The 21,131-nt window shown below is 40.8% G+C and overlaps 2 protein-coding genes across 4 annotated transcripts in view; both read right to left on the bottom strand.

Annotated features, from left to right (window-relative positions):
• The window catches only part of PGAP1 (post-GPI attachment to proteins inositol deacylase 1), a 34,788-nt gene extending 32,995 nt beyond the window's left edge, over positions 1 to 1,793 (bottom strand). The window contains exon 1 of the mRNA XM_084209538.1: positions 1,634 to 1,793. Coding sequence (XP_084065664.1) covers positions 1,634 to 1,786 — 153 coding nt within the window. The 5' untranslated portion in view covers positions 1,787 to 1,793. The remainder of the gene's footprint in view (positions 1 to 1,633) is intronic.
• A 955-nt stretch (positions 1,794 to 2,748) lies between these two features.
• The window catches only part of ANKRD44 (ankyrin repeat domain 44), a 131,372-nt gene continuing 112,989 nt past the window's right edge, over positions 2,749 to 21,131 (bottom strand). For 2 of the 3 annotated variants that reach the window (XM_084209043.1, XM_084209045.1), the window contains 10 exons: positions 17,894 to 17,972; positions 16,712 to 16,829; positions 15,831 to 16,047; positions 15,071 to 15,158; positions 14,125 to 14,208; positions 12,748 to 12,893; positions 11,833 to 11,915; positions 10,579 to 10,661; positions 9,405 to 9,496; positions 2,749 to 7,275 (listed from right to left, as the gene is read on the bottom strand). In XM_084209043.1, the coding sequence (XP_084065169.1) occupies positions 7,010 to 7,275; positions 9,405 to 9,496; positions 10,579 to 10,661; positions 11,833 to 11,915; positions 12,748 to 12,893; positions 14,125 to 14,208; positions 15,071 to 15,158; positions 15,831 to 16,047; positions 16,712 to 16,829; positions 17,894 to 17,972 (1,256 nt within the window). In that variant the 3' untranslated portion in view covers positions 2,749 to 7,009. The remainder of the gene's footprint in view (positions 7,276 to 9,404; positions 9,497 to 10,578; positions 10,662 to 11,832; positions 11,916 to 12,747; positions 12,894 to 14,124; positions 14,209 to 15,070; positions 15,159 to 15,830; positions 16,048 to 16,711; positions 16,830 to 17,893; positions 17,973 to 21,131) is intronic. The other variant, XM_084209044.1, reaches the window with a different exon arrangement.

Genomic DNA, 21,131 nt, shown 5'->3' with positions numbered 1-21,131 from the left:
ACGTGATACCAAATCCGGAAGCAAGGACAGGTACCTCCCACTCGAAACTCCCACCCTGGGGTTTCCTAGTGAAGGCAGCACTACACACAGCACAGACACCTCCAACAATAAAAAGCTACCTGTAAAGTACAATACCTCAGCAAACCCAAACGAATTCACAGTTTGCCCCCCAGCCCAAAGTACTGTTTTGTGCACGGTGAAAGTGATTACACAGGAAACAGAAATTCCAGAGGGCAATACAGCCAGCTGTGACTTGCATCTCCTGCACGGAACTACTGCTCGCCTTTAAGCCTTGCATCCCACCTAAAGATGCCTGAATTTAAGCCCTTCCATAATAAGTAAATACAAAAGATGTGGTGGCAGACAAGAGTTTCAGGCACCCGCCAATTTCCATCACACGGATTTTGCCAGTAACTTTCAGCTGGTTGGCTTCAGATTGAAGCTGAAGTAGGTTCTGGCTGCCAGGAGATCTCAGAACTTGCTGTGCAGTATTTAAGTACTTATAACTGCTTAAACGAATTTGTTCTACAGCACTGACAAAACAATCCCTGTAGCCATACCAAGTTCCTCTTTTGTAGGCTAAGATGGCTATATCAAGGTTAGGAAATGAAGGTTAATAGATACAAAAATTAACTTTCTGCTTCATTACGAATTTAGACACTGAAGTTTTGTTTTTCATTTTTACTGTGCAAGCCAGCTTGCAACCTACTTCTGAACTGTGTTATTTAGAATAATTACTATTTTTTCTAACATAAATTAGATCTCAGATAATGAAAAATGAATGTTCAGAAGTCAACCAATTATGCTGACTTCTCCAAGAAGTGAGAAAATGCTGTAATATTTACTAATATCAAAAAGAGAAATAGTTTTCTAACAACTGCGTGCTGCAGCATTAGCAGCAAACTTAAATATGCATTTACATCCTTCCAGGACTAAGACAGAATAGTGTGTGGAAGGAGCAGTCCCCTCTCTCAAACTGATCCCAGGTTTTCAAAGAGACTTCTACAAGGCTGTTAGCAGAACAAGAGGGACCTCGGAAGGCTTTATAAGCTCTCCCGTGTACATTGTGGCACATGCCACCTCCAAAGCGCTCTCCGAGAAGACTTTGCACCACCGCTCACCACCTTGAGAGACACATTACCAGTCAAAGCTCAGTTCTGCGCTTTTCCGACACACCGGTTACTTCTCACTAGGAAATCATGAGAAGGGCCACGAAGCGCAAGGCTCGGCCTCCCGGGCACTGCCCGTGCTGGCGGAGGAGCCGGCCCAGCCCCTTGCTCGGCCAACACCCGTGTGAGCTCCGGGGTTTCACAGCGCCACACGGAACCCCAGGCACGGGCAGCTCCGGCCGCGGGCAGGCTTCGCACGGCGGCGGCACCCAGCGCCCCGCAGGGTTACAGGTGGGCAGCTCTGCCGCCGCTCTGCCCCCCGAGGGGCACCGCCACACCGCGTCCTGCCAGCCCGGCCCCGCTCCCGCCCAGCTGCCCGTGCCCCATTTACCGAGTTCGGGGCTGTTCTCCCTCCCCAGGGGAGCTACGCCTCAGGCTCCCGGCTCCGGGCTCCGGCCGCGGCGGGGCGGGCGGCACCGCCCCGGGAGCGGCAGGTCCCACCTGTTACACCCCGCCGCACTCACCAGGTACTCGGGGTACTCGTACATGTAGGTCATGCTGCACCGGTTCTCCTCGTAGAGGAACATCACGTCCCGCACGCCCAGCAGCACCAGGGCCGCCAGCGCCCCGTAGAAGAGCGCTGCCAGCGCGGGCAGCCGGCGGCCCGCCCGCCCCATGGCGCCCCGCGGAGCGGAGCGCTGCTCCCCGCGCACACGGGCACGGCGGGGCGGGGCGGGGCGGGAGCGCCGCCGCCCGGGAGGCGGAGCGGGAGGGCGGCCGGGCCGGCGCCTCAACCTGGCCGCCGCCGGCGCCAGGGGGCGGCCGCCATGTTGGGGAGGTCGGGCGGCCGCCGGGCCGAGGGGCCCGCCCGCCATGTCGCGGCTCGCGGGGGAGGCGTGTCCGCCATGATGGGGAGGGCGCCGCGCCGGGGCCGTGAGGGGCCGGGGCCGTGAGGGCACATCCAGCCCCGCCGGAGCCAGCCGGGCGCACCGCGGGGCCGCGCACCATGCCGAAAATAAACCCGCACACTCCCCTGGGCACGGACCCTGCCCCGGGGGGAGCGGTTCAATGATGAACGTCCATAAAGCTGCAGGCACTCACCACCTAAAAAGCCCTGGTGGGGATTTGATTCTGTGGTTTGGTTTTTTTTTTTTCCTTTTCCTTTTTGTAGGCTTTGTTGTTTGCTTTAATTCGGGTGCTTTTAACACCTTACTACGGCTGTCTTTAAGCTCTGTGCTACATTTTAGTCCCTGTGGGACTGCTGCCCCAGCCGGCTGCAGGGCACACCCAGCAGTGCAGGCGGGGCTCACCAGGGAAAACAGTAAAATATTTTATAACTGAGCAAAGAAAAAAATTTCCGTGTTGGTTTATTTTGCTCCCCCACCTTCCTCGAATCTACAGAGAAAGGACAATCAGCTTTCTAGGGCAAGGGGTATTTACATATGAGGGAAGTATGAAATACTTGCATTTTCATACTGCGAAATACTTAGGCCTCCCCGGCTCCCCCAAAAGCAACAAAATTTACTCCGTTTTCCACTGTATTTGTACCATTTTTATTTGTAAAAATAACCATCTGAATGCATTGCAATAGTAGTTTACAGTTAGGGTTCTTTATTACATCAATACAGCATTCAGTAGTTTAAAAAGTTATTAAACTGTGCTTGAGAAGATTCAGGTTGAATTCCAAGTCATTCAATGAATTAAGTTTTTTTTCCTCATTTCACATGTGACATTTACCCAAGTCCTTAAACTTCAATTTACAAAAGCAAACAATACCGACAAACCCCACCGAAACCATCAAACAATGTTTTATATAGTTTATTACAAATGTTCTGCAAAATATAACACTGGCACCAGATGCATATCACCATGGTTTGCAAAGATATATTGCACATGCTAAAGCATAAAATATAAGACAAAACCTACAAAACATAAGATATTGGCTTTAATATGTAGATCACTGCATAAGAAATGCATAAAATAACATTTTATACACACACTCAAGATTGTCACTAGTTTGAAACGCCCTTTCCTATAACACTGACCTAAGTTTACTTTTTGTGTAATAAGAAAGCATTTTCAGCACTGCGAAAATTATACATTATTCCTATAGAAATTTAGCATATTAATTTTCATTTCAATGCAGGTAGAACATATGAAAAGAAGAAACACTTTATACATTCAAAGAAGGTCTGAAATGAAAATTTACTGGTAATATATTGCTTTTATAACACTCAAATGAAAAAAAAAAGACAAGTTTCACAAAACATTTCCATTATACACAAATATAAAAAGGCACTCTAATATTTCTTACATGACTAAGAATAAAAATCACAATTTTTTTTTTAAATCATCCTCAAATACATAACCAAGTTTCTCAACAGTACAATGGATAAACAATTCATTTCATGTGTTTGTTCTAATTCAGTAACCTGGCAGTTGTTGACTGCATAAAAGTACCAAACACATTATGGTGCCCTTTTAGTAGCGATGAACAGAAATCCCCTGAGCTATTTCACAGCTAATTCAGGCAGTCCGGAGGTTGTAACTCAGTATTTATGAGAGACACTTGGGAGCCTGTCCTGCTCTGGATTCCACCTGCAGCTGTGGTTAAAATACAGGATGAAACGACCCTGCCAACACGCCTGGGCAGGGAGCTGCCCCTCCCCAAGTGCCCTCTGCTGGGTGCAGACACAGAAGCTGTCCGCGTGTGTTAAGTTGCAGGATCCAGGGTTAAGTGCAACGATTCTGTATGATTACTCTTGTAAGGAGTCCACAGAAAGGCAAGGAGATTATTTACAAGAGTAACATTACTCGCATGCTTATATACCTGCCCTAAACTACACATTGATTTCTACATGTGATAAATTACAGATTAATGCGCTAGCATACAAAAAAAAAGGGATTCTGGTAACTCACATGAGATGTGGGAGAGGCCAACACTGAGCACTTTCGAGTGTCTCGCTTGTGGCAGTTTTCCTCCTAAATCCAGCGCCCTCAAAACACGACCTGTGCAGTGCCCTGGAGGTGAGAACAGCCTATGTTCCTGTGCTTTTTGGAATGCTGCATCCTGGCAGCATTGTGAGGTTTCATGGATAAAGGTTGGATTTGGCTCCTGAAAGGACCAGCGTGTCTCAGAAATAAATCACCTCCACTTCTGGGATGCACTAAGAGGCAGCAGCTGTTGCACTCGACAATTACCAGTGTTACGAGGTATTAGAAAAAGTTTTGGTAACTGTATGGGCAGCAGGTAAAAATACTGAGACTTTTTAAATGGCTGCTTAAAATAATATAACAACTTTATAAAAAGAGGGCTGGTTTTCTCTTAATGAAGCACTGTCATGTAGGATAACGCAATTTTCTGTATTTCAGGGTGAGACTTACAACTAATCCTGCCAAGGAGCCTGCCTACATTTCTGGTTAAAATAAGATTGAAATGCTGATTCTGCTGTTAGATAGGTGGCAGCTATTTCCCATATGTTTGTTTTCAATGCCATCCTTCTACATTAAAAAACCCCCAAATTTGGGATTACTATTCATTTTGGAACAGGCGCCACTGAAAATTTTAACAATTGTTCTCTCCTTATTTTCAGTGTTTTAAGTAACATGGTTATTGCTATTCTGCAACTTCTAAAAACAAAAATGCTGAGAAAAACCAATTAAAGTATTATTTGGTGCTATTTCTGAGAAGAAAACCAAGGTTTCAGGTTCTCTGTTATTCTACTGTAGAAACTACAGAGTTGAGAGAAAAGGGTTTTTTTTTTGTTGTTGTTGTAAACTTTGGAAGATTGCTAACATCCAAGGAAAAAAATACTCAATTTTAGTAAGGCAAAATAAACTTAATACATCAATTTATTTTTTTTTTAGTAATTAAAGAACTGAAATCTGCCAATAGATTTTCAACAATCCAGCAGAACAGAGCTAAAAACTGCAACTAAAATTCAAATCGTTACTTTTCCTTTACTCTGCCAAAAGCGAGCACCGAGGAAGGTCATTTCATCCTCCCAGCACAGACACAGGCCTGAGACAAGCTGAATGTGAATGACAGGAACACCTGACTCCTTGCTCTGCCACAGCTGTGTGGGTTTTCTCACCTGTCTGGCAAGGGGCTGGAGCCTTCTTAAGCTCTTCAACAAAGGAAGGTGTTTTGCTTTCTGCTTTTTCCCAACACAGACAGTGGACCTTTGCATTCCAGACAAGATGGGCACTCTCCCAGTGTGCATCCACCCTTCCTTTTTGCTCCTCAGGCCCTCAGTCTTGCCAGATTCACATTTCATTTCAGTATGCATGAATGCTAACTAGAAGAACAAGCCATAGTGATTTTTCCTGGGCATTTGTTTCATCCCAAATAAATAGAAACACATTTACATTAAAAGTATATGAACATATTCTTAAGTCTGGGAAAAAAACCCACCTGTGGTCAACACATCATCAGTTAAAAATGTCAACTTGAAATCTGTGTCATAAAATGTAAAATTCACCCAAGACTACTTTTACCTCAAAAGTTTATATTTTTCTCATTTAGAAAAAACTACTTCATTATGTCACTCACATTTGAAAAAAAAATAAAAGTAGCAAAGTCTTCAACTGAATTACTGAAGCATTTTGGTCCTCTTGGTATAGCTGGTTAGTTCATGATAGTTTTTTGTTTGTGGTTTTTGTTTTTGTTTACAAAGTCTCATTCTTCCTTTTGTACATCTGTTGCAGAGGAAGGTCGGGGTCCATTTGACCTAGAAACTTTGGCAGAAGGAGTAAACATATTCACAAAGTTGACACTGCTTTAAAAGCTGGTGACAAAAGGCTCTTTAGCATCTATCTCTGGTCCCCCACACGGTACACTGCTATGTTTCTGGTGTTTGGTATTTCAACTTTTGGTGTTACGCTTTCATTGCTTTACCTTTGCTCTGTTAATCCAAACACTGGCAAAAGTATCTTAAAATTTAATACTGTTTACAGTAAAAATAAATGATTTAACCATAGAAAAGGAAAAAAGCGTCATTTAAGTTGGCAAATAATTAGAAACTTTTCCATACACCTTTGTCTACACATGATTTCTCCCCCTCTCCCCTTTTTTTACTGGTACTGGATTCATGATTAATGGCTCAGGTGACAGAAACATCTAATGACCCCAATTCTGTAGTGCAAATAAACATCTGTCCTGAATTGAAAAAAAAATAAGGGCCAAGTGATTAGCATCTTACAGAAGTGATGTTCATGGGAAAATATGGTGAGATGAGCAGAATTTGGCCTTTAGAGTTAACAACTACATTTTTCTAATTGTGTACTGCAACTAAGAACTGTAAAAAGTGCCTTCTGTACGTTTAAGTGCTTAATACAGGCAGAATGTAAAAGGTTTCATTTCCTGTAGAAAAGTAATACAGGCAGTTTTAAGATTACAACTTTACCTTTGGTTCATGTAAAAAAATTATCTAATTAACAGAGCCCCTGGAAGCAGGAAACAGACAAACATAGGAAAGGGGCGATGCTCAAATCTGTGAAGGCTATGCTGGAAATAGGATTGTGCACTAAAGGTGCAGCTAAAACATGAAAGAACTCTTTACAAACAGTTCCCTGTTTACTTGTGCTGTCTAAAAGAAAAAAGGCATTTTCTCTTTTTCTACTTAAAATAAGAGGTAGAGACTTTCCACAGGGGCACTTTGGGCCTAAAGAAAACATCAGAAAACTGAAAAGCTGCAGAACTCTAATAGGAATGTGTTCCAGTAAATCCCTCTAATTTTGTTATTTAAAGGCTTGATTCTCATCAGCACTACAAATCTTTCAATGCCTACTTGTCAAGAATAATAATTAAGAATATAACTGTGGGATTTAAGCTGCTTAAAAAGACAAAAATGAAAGCTGAAATGAAACAATAACGAAAAAATTTTTGGAATACCAATGAGTCAAAATGTTTCAGAATCTGAATCATTTTCATTGTACCCATCCTCTGTTCCTATGTTATTACTCAAGGGCTTATCATAAGAGTTAATGCTGCCCATAGCGGAGCCATCGCAGAGGTGCGTCCTGCCCAAATTGTCTTTTTTAAAACAAGCGAAGTTGAAAGCCGTCACTGAACTGGAGGGAGAAAAAGGCATCATGGTAGCCAAAATGAGTGCCAGGCAGTCAGCCACGTCTTTGTTAGGAGCACAAGCCAGGGCTGGCGTATGACCTGGGCACAAACGCAGACAAGGCAATGGTTAGTACTGAGGGCACCTGGGGCACCCGGCATTCCTCAGGTACATCTCTAGGGACACCGTGGGGACATGGATGGGGTTACACATGCCAGGCGTGTTACTCACTCACACGGGACATGCTGGGAGAGACACCGGGGGCACCGCAGTCACCGGGACCACAACAAGCACTGCTTGTGTGAAACCAGGCAGCAAACACTGCGCCAGGTCAATCAAAGCTAAACACAGTTCTACAGCACACACAGCATGGCCGATACAGAACACAGGGACTACAGCAACAGGGACAGAAACTGGCTTCGGTTTCTGTGCGTATGAACGAGTCTCATTCTGAGAGCAACAACTTTCATTAAACATGAAAGACAGTAGTTTAAAAAAGTTTGATTTAATAAGCGAACAATTTTAAAGATTGATCAGTTGAGTATCTACTCAACTTGGCAAGCAGTTTATTTAGGAATTATATTATAAAATAATTAGACCAGTGCAGGGGGTACATGGGTACCAGGTGTGACTGGATGTTTAGTTACCCAAATATACACTGTGTTAGAAAAATATTAGCTGTATTCAGCAAGCATGGCATACACTTCAAATACACAGCTAGTAAGACTCCAATGTCAGTCACACAAAGGACTAGGGAGCTATTAGAAGCTTGTCTTCACTGCAGTTTGACTTGGGTCCTGTCCAAGCACTGCCCTAAAGCAGCTCTTCACGTACATGAGCCCTGGAAGCCAATGTGCTCATTACACTTACGGTCTGTACATTTTACACGCTGCTGTGCAGAACTCCAGCCCTTTCCAACAAATCCTCCTTTTATGCTAAGAGCTGAAAAATTCTTTTGCAGATGGTTACATCTTCAGCACTGCAGCAATAGTAATGCGAGGCAGTGGCCACTTCTGGTACCTACTGCCTCGAGGAAGACAAGATCTGCAGCGCAGATGAACTTGGTAGGCAAAAAGTAAATACAGTTTTGTTGCCAAATACCCACATTTAAGCACTGACTGCAGTCAGTGCATTTCCTCTTCCATGTGTTCCAAGTGTTAATATTCTTTAGATCTGTGAATATGCTAAGATTCTACTTGAACATCTCTCTTTTAAAATGTGTATGTTGTTCCTAGAAAAACTATATGTGTATAAAATTTAAATCTAATTGTCATGTGTTACATACAAATTAGCTGGACCTGTATGTACTATTTTAAGGATAAAATCTGTGGTTAAAAGACAGTCTGGTTAATTTTTCTGTCCCCTATCTCTGACGTGAGGTTAGGGTCAGATGACTTCTGTGGAACTCATTCATTCAGGTATAGCTAAGTAGCATTTGGCTTATACTAAATACCACTCAGTTCTTTTCATCCACAGATCTCAAATGTCTTGCAATGATGGGTGAGTAGTTACTTTATTTAGTGTTACTTTACAGATATGGAAAAATGGAGGTACCCGATTGTTACATTAATGCCATGAAGTTAGTATTGTAAGAAAGACCAACTTATTTCAGGAAGATATTTTTAAAAACTATCACTGTAGAATCACATCCCTCTCTGGTTCCTTATAATTTTTAGGGAAGGACTTCATTGAAGTCTGAAATAAAATGATTTAATTTAGTAACCAATTATGTATTTTTATGAAACAACAGTAATTTAATTGCTTCTTGGTCAGATAATTGGCAAGCACAAGGTTTGTTCTCAGAATGAGCTGGGACACACTCAAACATATGTTGATGGTTTTCTTCCTACCCATTAAAACATGCGCTGATTGAATGCAAATTCCTTAATTCTTCTGCAAGGCGTCAGAATTATCCGGTGCCACTTGCATGTTTAGGAAATTCAAGTTACCACTGCACTCAGGCATTAAAAAAGACTAGCTGTTGACAGTACATGCAAAATGAACAGTAAAAGGGACCACTGTGATGTTTAAAGTAGATTCTTATACTAAAGAAAGAGTATCTTTTCATTTTCTTTTTTTTAATAGGTACTCACACAACTCATTGTCTGTTCTTGGAAGGATAAAGGCATCAACGAAGTCTATCATCCCCTTTTAAGTCTATTGCTTCAGTCTGTTGTAAAATTACCTCTTGGGTCCTACTGAAGACTGTCAAAGTGTATCATTTACTTACCATTTTCATCTACTGCCAGGACACAGGCCCCTTTGGCCAGCAACTCTTCAACCACCATCTTTAGGCCATTTCGTGCAGCAATATGAAGAGGTCTACAAAAACATAACAACTAAATTCAACTTCAGTTTACAACAGATTTTCTGAACAAAATCAGGCAATGCTTAAAGCATACCCAGCATCTGAAAGAGAATGGTTTCCTTCCTTGGATCATTAGAATTATATTGTAGACTAAATTTTATTGCAGCCTTTGAAATAATTGTCATGTTCCACATCTCTAAAACAAAATTTTTTTTTTGTGCAAGCACACAAAGATTGCTTAATACTTTTCAGCCTAAAGATCTTTAAAAGGTTCTCATTTTTGCACTGTTTGCAGCACACAATTGATGTTTAAAAGGAAAAGGAATCCAAGACTGAAGAAATGCCTTGTTCTGTCCTTAATTCTGGCTGCTACAGGCTGTTCAATATCATTGTATTGCCTTTTTATCCTTGAATACTCAATTGCTCATCTCTGCTACTGCAGAGCAGCTGGAAATTAAAAATAGACATTGGTTTGCTCCTTTTTCTGGCCCAACACCCAATGCTCTGGTTTGGGGACAGCTAGCAGGACAGGAAAAACACTTTCATGTTGGAAGAGGGGAAAAAAGGACTAAGATGGAATAAATTCTTCTGCAAGCTCTAGGTGATCTGCCACCTGAACTCATGGTTGAATCTCCTGTGGTGGGATTCCCCATGCAACAAACAGTTGCAGCTGATAACATATGCTATGGACAGAAATTGCACATAAAATAGCACCTAAAAAACCTTCAGAGAACTAAATGTACCACCTTAAAGTCTAAGTAAGTCTAAATAAATTATTTAAATTTAGGATGAAGTTCACTAGAAAATGCCAGACGTATACTTATATGTCCACATGATTAATAGACATTTTGATATAGTCTTTAAATAAATGACCTCATCTAATTTTTCCACCAGATCATGCATAGAAATGGCATGAACGGAATCAAAATTAAAAGTGAAACTGCAATACAATTTGGGTCTTTTTCAAGGGAAAGTGTTCCAAAAAATCAGAAATTAACTTTACTGTTCTATTAAGTAATCTGAGACATGAATTTGAATTGGTAAATTGGAATATTCTGGTGAATAAGTGAACTTGAGAGGATCAGGCTATACTTACGTCTGCAATGCATTATTTTTTGCATTAATAAGGCTCTGTTCTTGGATCTTGTCAAGTATTAACAAGGCACATTTTTCATGACCCTGTAGTTAGGGAAAAAAACCAAAGTGTTAATTTGCTGAGGAGTTTGAAATAGAGGCAAAAGAAATGTTACATAATAAAAGTGAAATAAATTTAATAACTCAACTTGAAATACAAAAGATGCTGCTCAGTAAGCCTGTGTAGAAGGTGAACTAAGCGAGTCGTAAAATACCATTTGTGACCCATCACTGCTGGGATGTTTTAGCACATTTAGAAATGTAGACATTCACCTGTCTTTCAACCCTGCATTCATTAAATATGAATTCACTTCCTCAGCTTTCAGAGAATGCTGTTTTCTCTTGAGTGAACATTCAGTGGATGATTTATCAGAACTACACAGTGACAGAGAATGCTTTCATCTCAGAAACGAATACCACGCTTTGTGGGTCTTTAAATGCCTTTCTGTATTATTAATAAGCTGCTAGAAAACCTCCTCAGTGTCAGAGAGCTCTAACAAGGGAACTTTGGGAATAATACAGATCCAGGCCTTCTTTCTGATCCTGTTTCTGCACTGCAAGTTGCAGATGCTAAGCCTACAGTCCTGGCAGGGGAACAGCTGCCTGAAGGACCTTGAGAATTCAGCAAGGCTCATGTGTCTGCAGAAACTGGAGTAATATGATCATACTGGAATCCAGTCTGTGGATAGGAGCAAAAGAAAAGGCCCAGGAAAGGGAATCCTCTCTGCATTTTTTCTTGCAGAAATAGCAGTAGAAATTGGAATTAAGAGGAGAGGAGAAGGCTTAGGAAGAGACACCATCACCCATCTAATCAATACCTCCAGTTTCACTCCTGCTTTGTTAAGGGAAAATTTTGGTCTCCTTTCACAGGAGATAAATAAAAAATAATTTTATTTTTCTTTGTTATTGAACCTGTTAAGCTGTTTTACAGTGAGATTACCTGGTAAAACCTTAAAGGGTTTCCTTTACTCCTCTTAGTGCCTTTACTTCTCTTAGTGTCACTTACTTATGTTTCAGCTGTCATAAGAGCCATCCCTATTTCTCAATAGACAATACTTTAAAACAGACAAGAGAAAAAGCTTGGAACAACTTTCCCTTCCTCACCACAACTGTGACCACCACATTTCCACTGCAGAAAAAAACTTGGGAGCATAAACACACACACATATTCATATAGACTGATGAGAATAAAAGCACAGAGAGGTCTTCAACTTACTTTACTGCTAGCCAAGTGCAAAGATGTATTCAACTCCTTATCTTTTAATGTCAGGTCAGCCTTGGCAATGTTCACCAAAAAGTCTGAGGTATAGAGTAGAAATCAATGAACAAACCCAATGGGCAGATGAACATATCAAAAGAGAGGAAAAAAATACTATTTCAATATACATGTGCATAGAGGCTAATCAGTTAAGTCTTTACATGATGTAAGCCTAATAATAATGAAATTAGTGAAAGAGAACAGACTAATTTTGTGCAGTTAATCAGCAGGCAAATGCAGAGCTAACAACTTGTTTGTGGTGCCCCAAACTGTCAAACATATATCAATCCTAATTTATTTATGGACTTCCCTATTTGCAGATCAGCAGTTTTAGCCTGAATCATCTCTGCCTCAGAATCACAGTAAATCCTGCTTTGAGAGGACTAAGGGGATATGAAGAACTTGGGGTGCAGCCTGTGCTGTTGAAGCTAGAGAAAAGGGAATTCTGCAAAGCCCATAAGGTCCCCAATCAATGTGCCTGTGGCACATAGTCTAGACTGGAAAAAGCAGCTGCTGATAGTTGCCTTTTCAAGAATGGGGCTTCCTATAAAACAGGATGGAAAAGCTTACATAATCTTTTTTACACATGTAGCTTTACTGCTCCTCAAAATCAAAGAAGAAAACAGGAAAATAGAATTACTACTGCCCTCCTGCTCTTTACAGTGTGCTCTTGGGAGGAAGAAAAACTCAAAATTGTTATTGCAAATCTTCACCAAGGCTGCAGAGAAGTAGTATTTTTTAATGGATGAAAAGCTATTTTCTCGCAGAAGGGTATTATCCACACAATCTATTTTCCTTGCTGAGTTTTGCCAGGATGCCGGGGTTCCCCTGTGGGGCAGAAGTGCAGGAGCAGAGGGCAGGGGCTGCACTCACCGACGGCGCCCACGTGCCCGCTGTGCGCTGCCATCATGAGCGGCGTCCTGCCCGCGCGGTCGGCCGCGTTCACCCGCGCGCTGTGGCTCAGCAGCAGCTGCAGGCACTCCACATGGTCAGCAAAGGCTGCGGCGTGCAGGGGCGTCCTGGGGAGCAACACCCACACAGCTCGTGCTACAGAGGGGCAGTGGCCCCAGCTCCCCAAAAACCTCCAAGTGCAAGAGGTTTTAGAGCTTTTCCCTATCAAATTCGAGTTATCACCATAAGGAGGTTGTAGTAGCAGCAGCTGAAGTTAGTTAAATAATATTTCCAGTCTCCAAAGGTGATAGTATGGAGATACAACACTGTGAAGACTCTTGTATTAGCAGCCTATTTATTTTAATAGAGCATATTGTGTAACATGAAAAGCAGTACAATCCCTCATCTGTATTAATCTGATTTAACCTTTTTTTTAGCAAGCCTCAGTTGGGAAGAACTATCAGAAAAGAATAGATCATTATTTTAAAAAATTAAAATATTTTGAATTGTAGTCAAAGATACTGCAGCAACAAGCCACAAGTAACTGCAGTACTATAAAAGGCAGAAGGAATTCTATCCACTTTGAAGGTTATCAGTTTCTTCAAGGCATAGACATTGGAATTCATGCACTGTGGCTGTTTGGCATTTTGGGTCGGAAGGGTGACTACTAGAGATGAAAGATAGCTGGTACACAGCCCAGCTCGGTGTTGCTTCTGTTTTGCTAATCAGCAAAGGTGAAGTGCTCTTATCCTCACAGAATTATGTAATCACTGTTACTGAGGGTATAAAATTTGTTCTAATCAAAGAAAATAATAACTGTTCACTTTTAGAATTTCAGCAATTTCAATTAAATATATACATATATGGTGAGGAGATTCTCAATGTGACAAATGAAGGATTGGGCTGAATGCCCATCTCTTGCTGTAATAGTTTTATTTTCCTGGACAGATATTCTCAGCTGTGTGCCCTGAGAATGCCAACATAACAAGGAAACAATTAATGAAATACTTTTCTGTATGTACATAGTATCACTCCATTTAGCAAAGATAAATGTGTTTAAACATTTAACAAAGAAAACAGGTCCAGGGAAACAGCCTATAGCCATAGCTGTTCTAAACAAACAAAATACTATTACTTTTATATTTTTTTCATATGCACTCTGACATTGAATACTTCATATTCTTGCTTCAAGTGAGACACCTTTTAGCTGTGCTGTGGTGTAAACTGCTGTCTGAAAGAGTCAGCATGACAAGTCTTAGCTCAACCATAACAGATAAGGATTAGTGCCAAAGGTTCAGAAAGAACTAGGAAAAATATGAAATGGAGTCATGAGATGCAGTTTGTCCAAGGAACTATTACCTTCCGTTGTCATCTTCACAGTTGACAATGCTGGCGTCGATGGCTCCGATGAGTAGTGATGCACAGTTTTCATGATCATTGATTCTGCCAAAGAAAAGACATTTTTAAAAGGCCATGTCTACATATTTTTCCAGTTTCCAATATTGGTTTTCTTGACTTCCCATTAATATTTCTTAGTGGTTATTTCTAAGTTACCCTAATATGCCTTTGTCTTAATGCTTTTAGTCACACTTCTGCATATTCATAATTTCTCCTTTTAACCAAACTGCATCTGCTATGATGGATTTCAGTCTCTAAAGCAAAGCTGATCCTTAATCACTATGCACCAAGGTAATTTTCAAGTCCAGAACAAAGCTAGGATTAAAACCTTAATATCTTAAAATCCTTAGTCTGTATGTCAGACACCCCTGGGCCTGGAAAGCACTCAGTCATAGACACTTACACGAAGTGAGATTTATTCTAATGCTTAAGGTACTGAAACCCACGTCTCTTCCAACTCACACATTTAGTACTTTGATTTGATGGATGTGTTCATTTAACACTTTTTCTGGGTTTTGCTAATTTGTCTAATTTCTTTATGAAAATGAACAGTATTTAGTAACAGTAGTAGACACACAGTATAGGTAACAGACTTCCACATTTTATTAAAAGCTATTTTCATTTTAAATTTGCACACATGTTTAAATTGCACACATTTTATTAGTCTTGAAAATTGCATACTCGTTTAAAATAATATGAATATTGAAATTTTTTTCAAAGCTATTACTAGAAATTCTGATTTCAAATAATATGTTTCAGCCACAAAGAATTTTATTTCAAGTGATCAGCTTTAAAATCATTTGCTCATGCAAATAATTTCCAAAAAAGCTTGCTTTTTCTCATACTGCTACTTTCTGCAGACATATCCTAAAACAACACTCAGCTGTTACTGGAGATTTCTACTTACACGGCACAGTGCAATGGAGAGAAGCTATTACCATAGAACTTGTGGAAAAGTTTTTGTTCCAATAGTACCTCTATGCAGTTTTCATGACCTGTGAGAGAGCAGATATTTCACAGTGTTGCACAAAGCAGGTAGTTCACTTAATTCATATTAGGCTTACAAAGGTTGGAATCTAACACTTTTAAGTTAAAAATTGAACATGATGTGTATATAAGCTCTTATGTGATAAATCAGAGGATTTTTAAATTTTATGGCAGCAGCAAGAGAGATCTGGGCTAATATTAGCATTTATTAAGAAAAAAGGAAAGCAAAAAAGCTCTTTTTATTTGGATGTCATGTATGCTGCATTACATCCAAAGCTTAAATGACAATACTGAGACGCTTTATCCTTATATCAAGCAATGAGTTCAGATTATCCATTTTAGAATAATCAGTTCAGTTCAGAAAATCCATCTAATCACATGGTCTCTTGCACCAAGAGCTCAAAGGAGCATTCCTGGTCACATAGAAATCAATTTCAGCATGGACATGAATAAAACCAGAATTTCATCCTGGCTTCTTGTGTCTTGGAGCAAATGAGCTGCAAACTCCCTGGGAGGTACCGCTGGAACTTCCCTGGCCTCAGAACTGAAGGGTGCACACAGCACATGCTAATACAGACAGCACACAGGGATAATTTGCCTCTTCATTTCAAGCTCCCCCACCAGATTTCCCCATGCTGAGGCCACCCCTGAGCCGGGCAGTAGCCCCAGGAGTGCCTTACCATTGTAGGAAGCCCAGTGCAGGGGCGTGTAGCCCTGGTTGTCCTTCAGGCTGCAGTCCTCCTCGGCAAGTGCCACCTGCAGTAACTCGCTCAGCCACGTGGCGTGACCCCGAGCTGCTGCAAAGTGCAGAGGGGTCCTGCCTCTGGCATCTTTACACAAAATAGAGACTTCTTTCTCTAACAGCATCTGAACGCATTCTTCATGCCCAGTCATGATCTGGTAACAAAGAAAGGAGTAAACAGGTTGACGCAACACAGATTCTTGCCCCGGAAATATGGAATGTGATTGACACCTGTGAATATGAAATGTGTGGATGGGATTCAGCAGACAGAGATGAGAGCCCCTTTGCTCACCTGCTGAACTGCTCACTGCAGTTACCATAAAGTTCTGTATAAATAACATCCCTTGAATCAGCTCCACATTGGGTAGGAAGCTAGACTTAGCTAGGAAAGTCAGCTTAGTCAAGCTGGACTAGGAAAGATTAGATCTGCCTCAAGTTTCACTGCCTCTAGGAAAAACTTACAGGACTAACTTGCACTGTTCCAAGAAAAATGAAAGTAACTACTGGCCAGTTCTTTCAAAACAATTATTTTCAGAATTCTTAAGCTGGTCAGTTAGAAGAATAATGACTACTATTATAAAGTGTCTAGAGAAAAAAAAAAGTGGTCTAGTTATTATTTTGCATAATTAATTAACACAAATGTGAAATAAAAGCAAAGCATTACTAAGAGCGGATCTGTCTTGCTTTGTATCTCACTGATTATGCTTGGTCATGTTTCCAATCATTTACAGTGTTCTCTAGATTTAAACATCCCTGTACTTCTAAGTGAGTTGTAGTCACAGCAAAACAAATAATAAAGGATTATAAAAATTAAGTCACCCCTCGATGTAAAGCTGTGCATCCCAGGAGATCAGCTGCATCTACAGATGCTTCTTTTTCAAGTAATAAAGAAACAGCATCAATGTGCCCATATGCCACTGCAAGCATTAATGGAGTTCTAGGAAAAAAAAGAAAACCAGAGCAGTCAGAGCTATAAAATGCCATACTATTTGTCCCTGCTAACTTACAGAGAAATCAGGAAGCCCTGCATTTCTTGCCACTCCTACCCCCGAACCCAGTTCTTTTCCCCATACTTATATATGACAAACAAGTAAAGGCCTTTAGTATGAAATTATTAAGATGTTTAACAACCAACTGCCACGACTGAAATAGTAACAAACCCACTTGTAAGCAGTTTACAGAAAACACCATTCAAGACAATCTGTTCTCTTAATAACCTACAATTACTGTCACCTCCAGGGACACAAGAGTTTTACAATACCAAGTCTTGTGAATGCATGTCCTTGCTAGTTACCAAGATGACAATGATCCGAAGTATTTCTTCTGTAAATGCTGCACATTTGCTTAAAGGGGATGAAGGGACATGAGGAAAATATTCAAGCTGAAATTTAGACTAACAGATCTTTAATTTGTTTCTGAAAGAGATCTATTCTCCATCTGTTTTTAGGCAGACTAATACCATTTAAAATTAAATGTGCAGACATTTTATGTACAACATTATATGTTCCAGACACCCCAAATGAGTTTCTTAAACCATTCACATTTTCACTTTAAAAATATATCTTATTCTCCCTCTATAACTGCCATTTAAGAAGCAGTAAAGTTTTTGTAGGAACATCTCAGATGCATGTGTCACTTCAAATAAACACTGTGTCCTACTGCACCAGTCTAATGCACCAAATAAACCCTAGAATAGCAATGTTTTAGAAAGAAGAAGAAGACTTTATAGAAACATCACAGAAGCCTGTTCATTTTTTATTGAATCTGGCCCTCAACATCTATAAAAGACTATTTAAAGTATGAAGCAGAGGCTAAGATTAATGATTAGTCCTTTCCACATGGCTTACATCAACTGAATGTGTACTTTGTAATCTCTGCCAAATTCTATGAGGAGAAGTGCAGGAAATACAGTATTTCAAGTAAGTACTTTTTTGTGAGAAATATGAGATGCTATTTGAATTACAGAGCTGAAAAAAAAAAAAGCCCACAAAGAAAACTTACTGTCCTTTGGCATCTGTCACATCAGGGTTGTCTGCAACTTCCAGCAACAACCGTAAACAAGGTGTATGGCCATTAATAACTATAAAGGAAAAAAACTCTGTTTAATTTCAGATACTCTTCCACTGGAATGCTTAGGGATAAGAAATGTCCTTATAAACAGGGAAAAGACTCCGCCATATAACAGATCAACATCCCCCATTCCCCCAATTTTCATTTAGCTTGTGCCAGAAATGGTGAGCTGTTTTCTTCCTTGACCTCATGAAGATGAGGACTGGTTCTCTTAGATACAAAAATCCCAAATGAGTAAAACAGAAACTGTGACATTCCCTTCTGAGAAGATTTCTACTAAAGCAGACAGCATTTCAAAATCCCCCAGACTGAGCAGGCAGGCAAGGCTTTCTGTGGTCAGGGTTGGAACACAGTAGGAAGTACATTGTCAGGGCTCCTTAATTTTATGTGCACTGTACAAGCGAGTACTTCACTGCTGCTATGAAAAAAAAAAAAATCTGCAGAGAATGACCAATGATTTGACAATTGTCAAATTCATAAATGCAGGTAACACCAGAGAATAAAATTCCCTTTGAGATTATCCATTTTATCAAAAATAAGACTTATCAAAACATTTGGGATTAGTGGCGTTTGGGGATTTTGCTGGGGGGGATATTTTGTGGGGTTTTTTGGGTTTTGTTGTTTTGGGTTTTTTTATGTAACCCATTGCTGCTAGGAAACAGCTTTCAGTCTCTACATTCTGTATGGCCTGACACTGAATCCCATCTGTGTGTCAGCTGGCTTTAAGGCTTCAGACTTTCATGGGATGAAGAGACAGATATTTTCTTCTTTGAAAAACAATTCCTGTGCTCAGCAGATACATGTTGTGTTCTTATTACAGCAAGTCATGCATTCACACTGCCCACACCCTGTGGGCTGAGGCAAAACCCTTGGACACCACCTATGTCACATCATGCTGGCAGAGAAACCGGTGCACATCATCACATTTAAATTACTCATCCAAAAATAATCTTAGTTGATTTACCCAGAAAAATAAAAGGCATTTTTAATTATTTACCACTAAGTAATGACATATACATAACGTGTAAACAGTTCTGCAGGGCTGGTGGTTCACTGGCTTCAGGAGGGGAAATAAAGGTGTGTGTTCTTTCTCCCAGCAGGAGGAAGACAAATCATAACTTGTTCACAAAGATGTGTGAAAATGATTTTGGTAAATGAGTTTTAGAACAGATTCTTCCAGAAACTCCTAGGAGCTGACCCAGTGATTGCTAAGCATTACAGACCCTGCAGGGAACATTAGTTTTGCCAACAGACCCACGACACTAACACCAGGGGAACATTTGCAATGGATTCCCCAGGCTAGCCAGAGGAGAGACTGAAATTACACAGGGAACACATCATTTGGGCAAAGGAAATTCTCCATGTTATGAGGCCAGAGGAAGTCTATTACTTCACGTGGACAGACAGAAAAAGAAACACTTCATTAGGTGAGTTCTCAAGTCACAAATCCCTTTACTGACACAAACGTGCAGAATTCTGTCATCCAATCCACCACTGAGGCCTCCTGAGCTCAGTGCTCAGCAGCTGTGCCGGTGTAATGGGAAGCAATGAGGGCAAACAAGTTTAAGGGGATGGGCACACGTTGCCTTCTTGTTTCTTCTCAGTGCAGCACGAGCAAGTGCTCGCTTTGGTGCGTGCAAATGCAGGCTGGCTGTCAGGGGAATAACGCAGCAAGAATTCTGTTGGATTTCTCAGGAGACACCGGCTGACCTCCCACCCTCGCAGCAGACTGGGAACGTGCAGCAGCTCCCAGCAGGTGGCACCAGCCTTGCTCCAACACTCCTCACCAGAGCGCTTCCCTAGGGAACGGCAGCATGGAAATGGCACACTGCAGGGGATGGCTGGAGCGGGTGCTGGGAGGAGCTTTCCTCCAGACATCATTTCCACAGAACTCTACAGAGCTGCTGAGTGGAAGGTTCTAAACCTTGTCTTAATGAATATTTACCTGAAGTGCACTTAACTCACATTTGAAAGCTTTCAAATTCATGCCAGTGGCGAATTTCCTTTACTGAGGAGTTCAAGTACTCAACTCATCTGTGCATTACTTTCCATTCTCTCAAGGTACATGTTCCCTTTTGTGTCTCATTCCTGGGTAGGATTTTTTGCCTTTTTTCTTGGTTGGACTTTTTGTACATGTGGGTTTTTGTTTGTTTGTTTTTAACACATATCTGACCTATTTTGCTTCACTGCAAATTTAAAGAACAATTTATTTGCACTCCTGGGAATGTTTTTTAGTCCAAGACGCAAAAAGCATAATGGACCAGAAAAGTCTGCAATGAATCTTCCTACTGGTTTCACATGGAAGGCACTCAATACTACAGTGATGGAGGTGATTCAGAAACAAATTAAGAGGGGATGGGGGAACACAGTCTGAAATTTTGTGAAGGTAAGAAAGGTGTGTATTAAAATAACATCTTCTATTCAACAAATTTACTCAATTTACTCAACAGATTAGTATTTTAAGTCAGAGCTGTTAACAAAAATATGGCTTTGTTGCCATTCACTTTTCTCAGTACTGAAGAACCTTTACAGTTCAGTTGTGACAACTAAGACTTTTGTCACTATAACTACATTTTTAAATAAATGCAAATCTTTGCTATAGTGATAACATTCCAGACCTTGTTCACATCAGATCCCAAGATATGTTTGAAGTAACTGCAGGGAAAGCTCTTGATCACCACAGCTCAGTTTTGTGGTAGCACTAATATTGGTTTCAATTAATCAAACCATCAGTATTTATCATGGGGAGAAATGTGCTGAGTTCTGATGCAAAGTTTAAGCAGACAGGAAGCATTTTTAGTATGCAGTGTGGGTCTATTATGAGCATTTCCTTCAGTACTGCAGACAAAATTGCTAAGTCTATTTGACCTTATGTTTCGAGGCTGCACTTACATGATCACACACAGAGAATAAACTGATACTACAGAATATATCTGCATTTCAGCAAGATTAAAAGATAAACAGAAAGACAATGAAGTCGGGTACTGAATTAATTATCCACGTGGTATTAATTTTCCTTCCCACTAGAGGCCACTGCTACCCTGCATGGAGCCCCTCCTGGAACAGCAGAGGAGACACGTTCCCTTTGGCACCTCTGCATATTTACCTGACAGGTACCTGTCAAATAATAACCTTCAAATAAATGACAAAGTCTACATTTCCCAGCTAA

The sequence above is a fragment of the Fringilla coelebs genome (genome assembly GCF_963513975.1).
Source record: "Fringilla coelebs genome assembly, chromosome: 7".
Lineage (NCBI taxonomy): Eukaryota > Metazoa > Chordata > Aves > Passeriformes > Fringillidae > Fringilla > Fringilla coelebs.
This window is presented reverse-complemented; position numbering and strand designations above follow the sequence as displayed.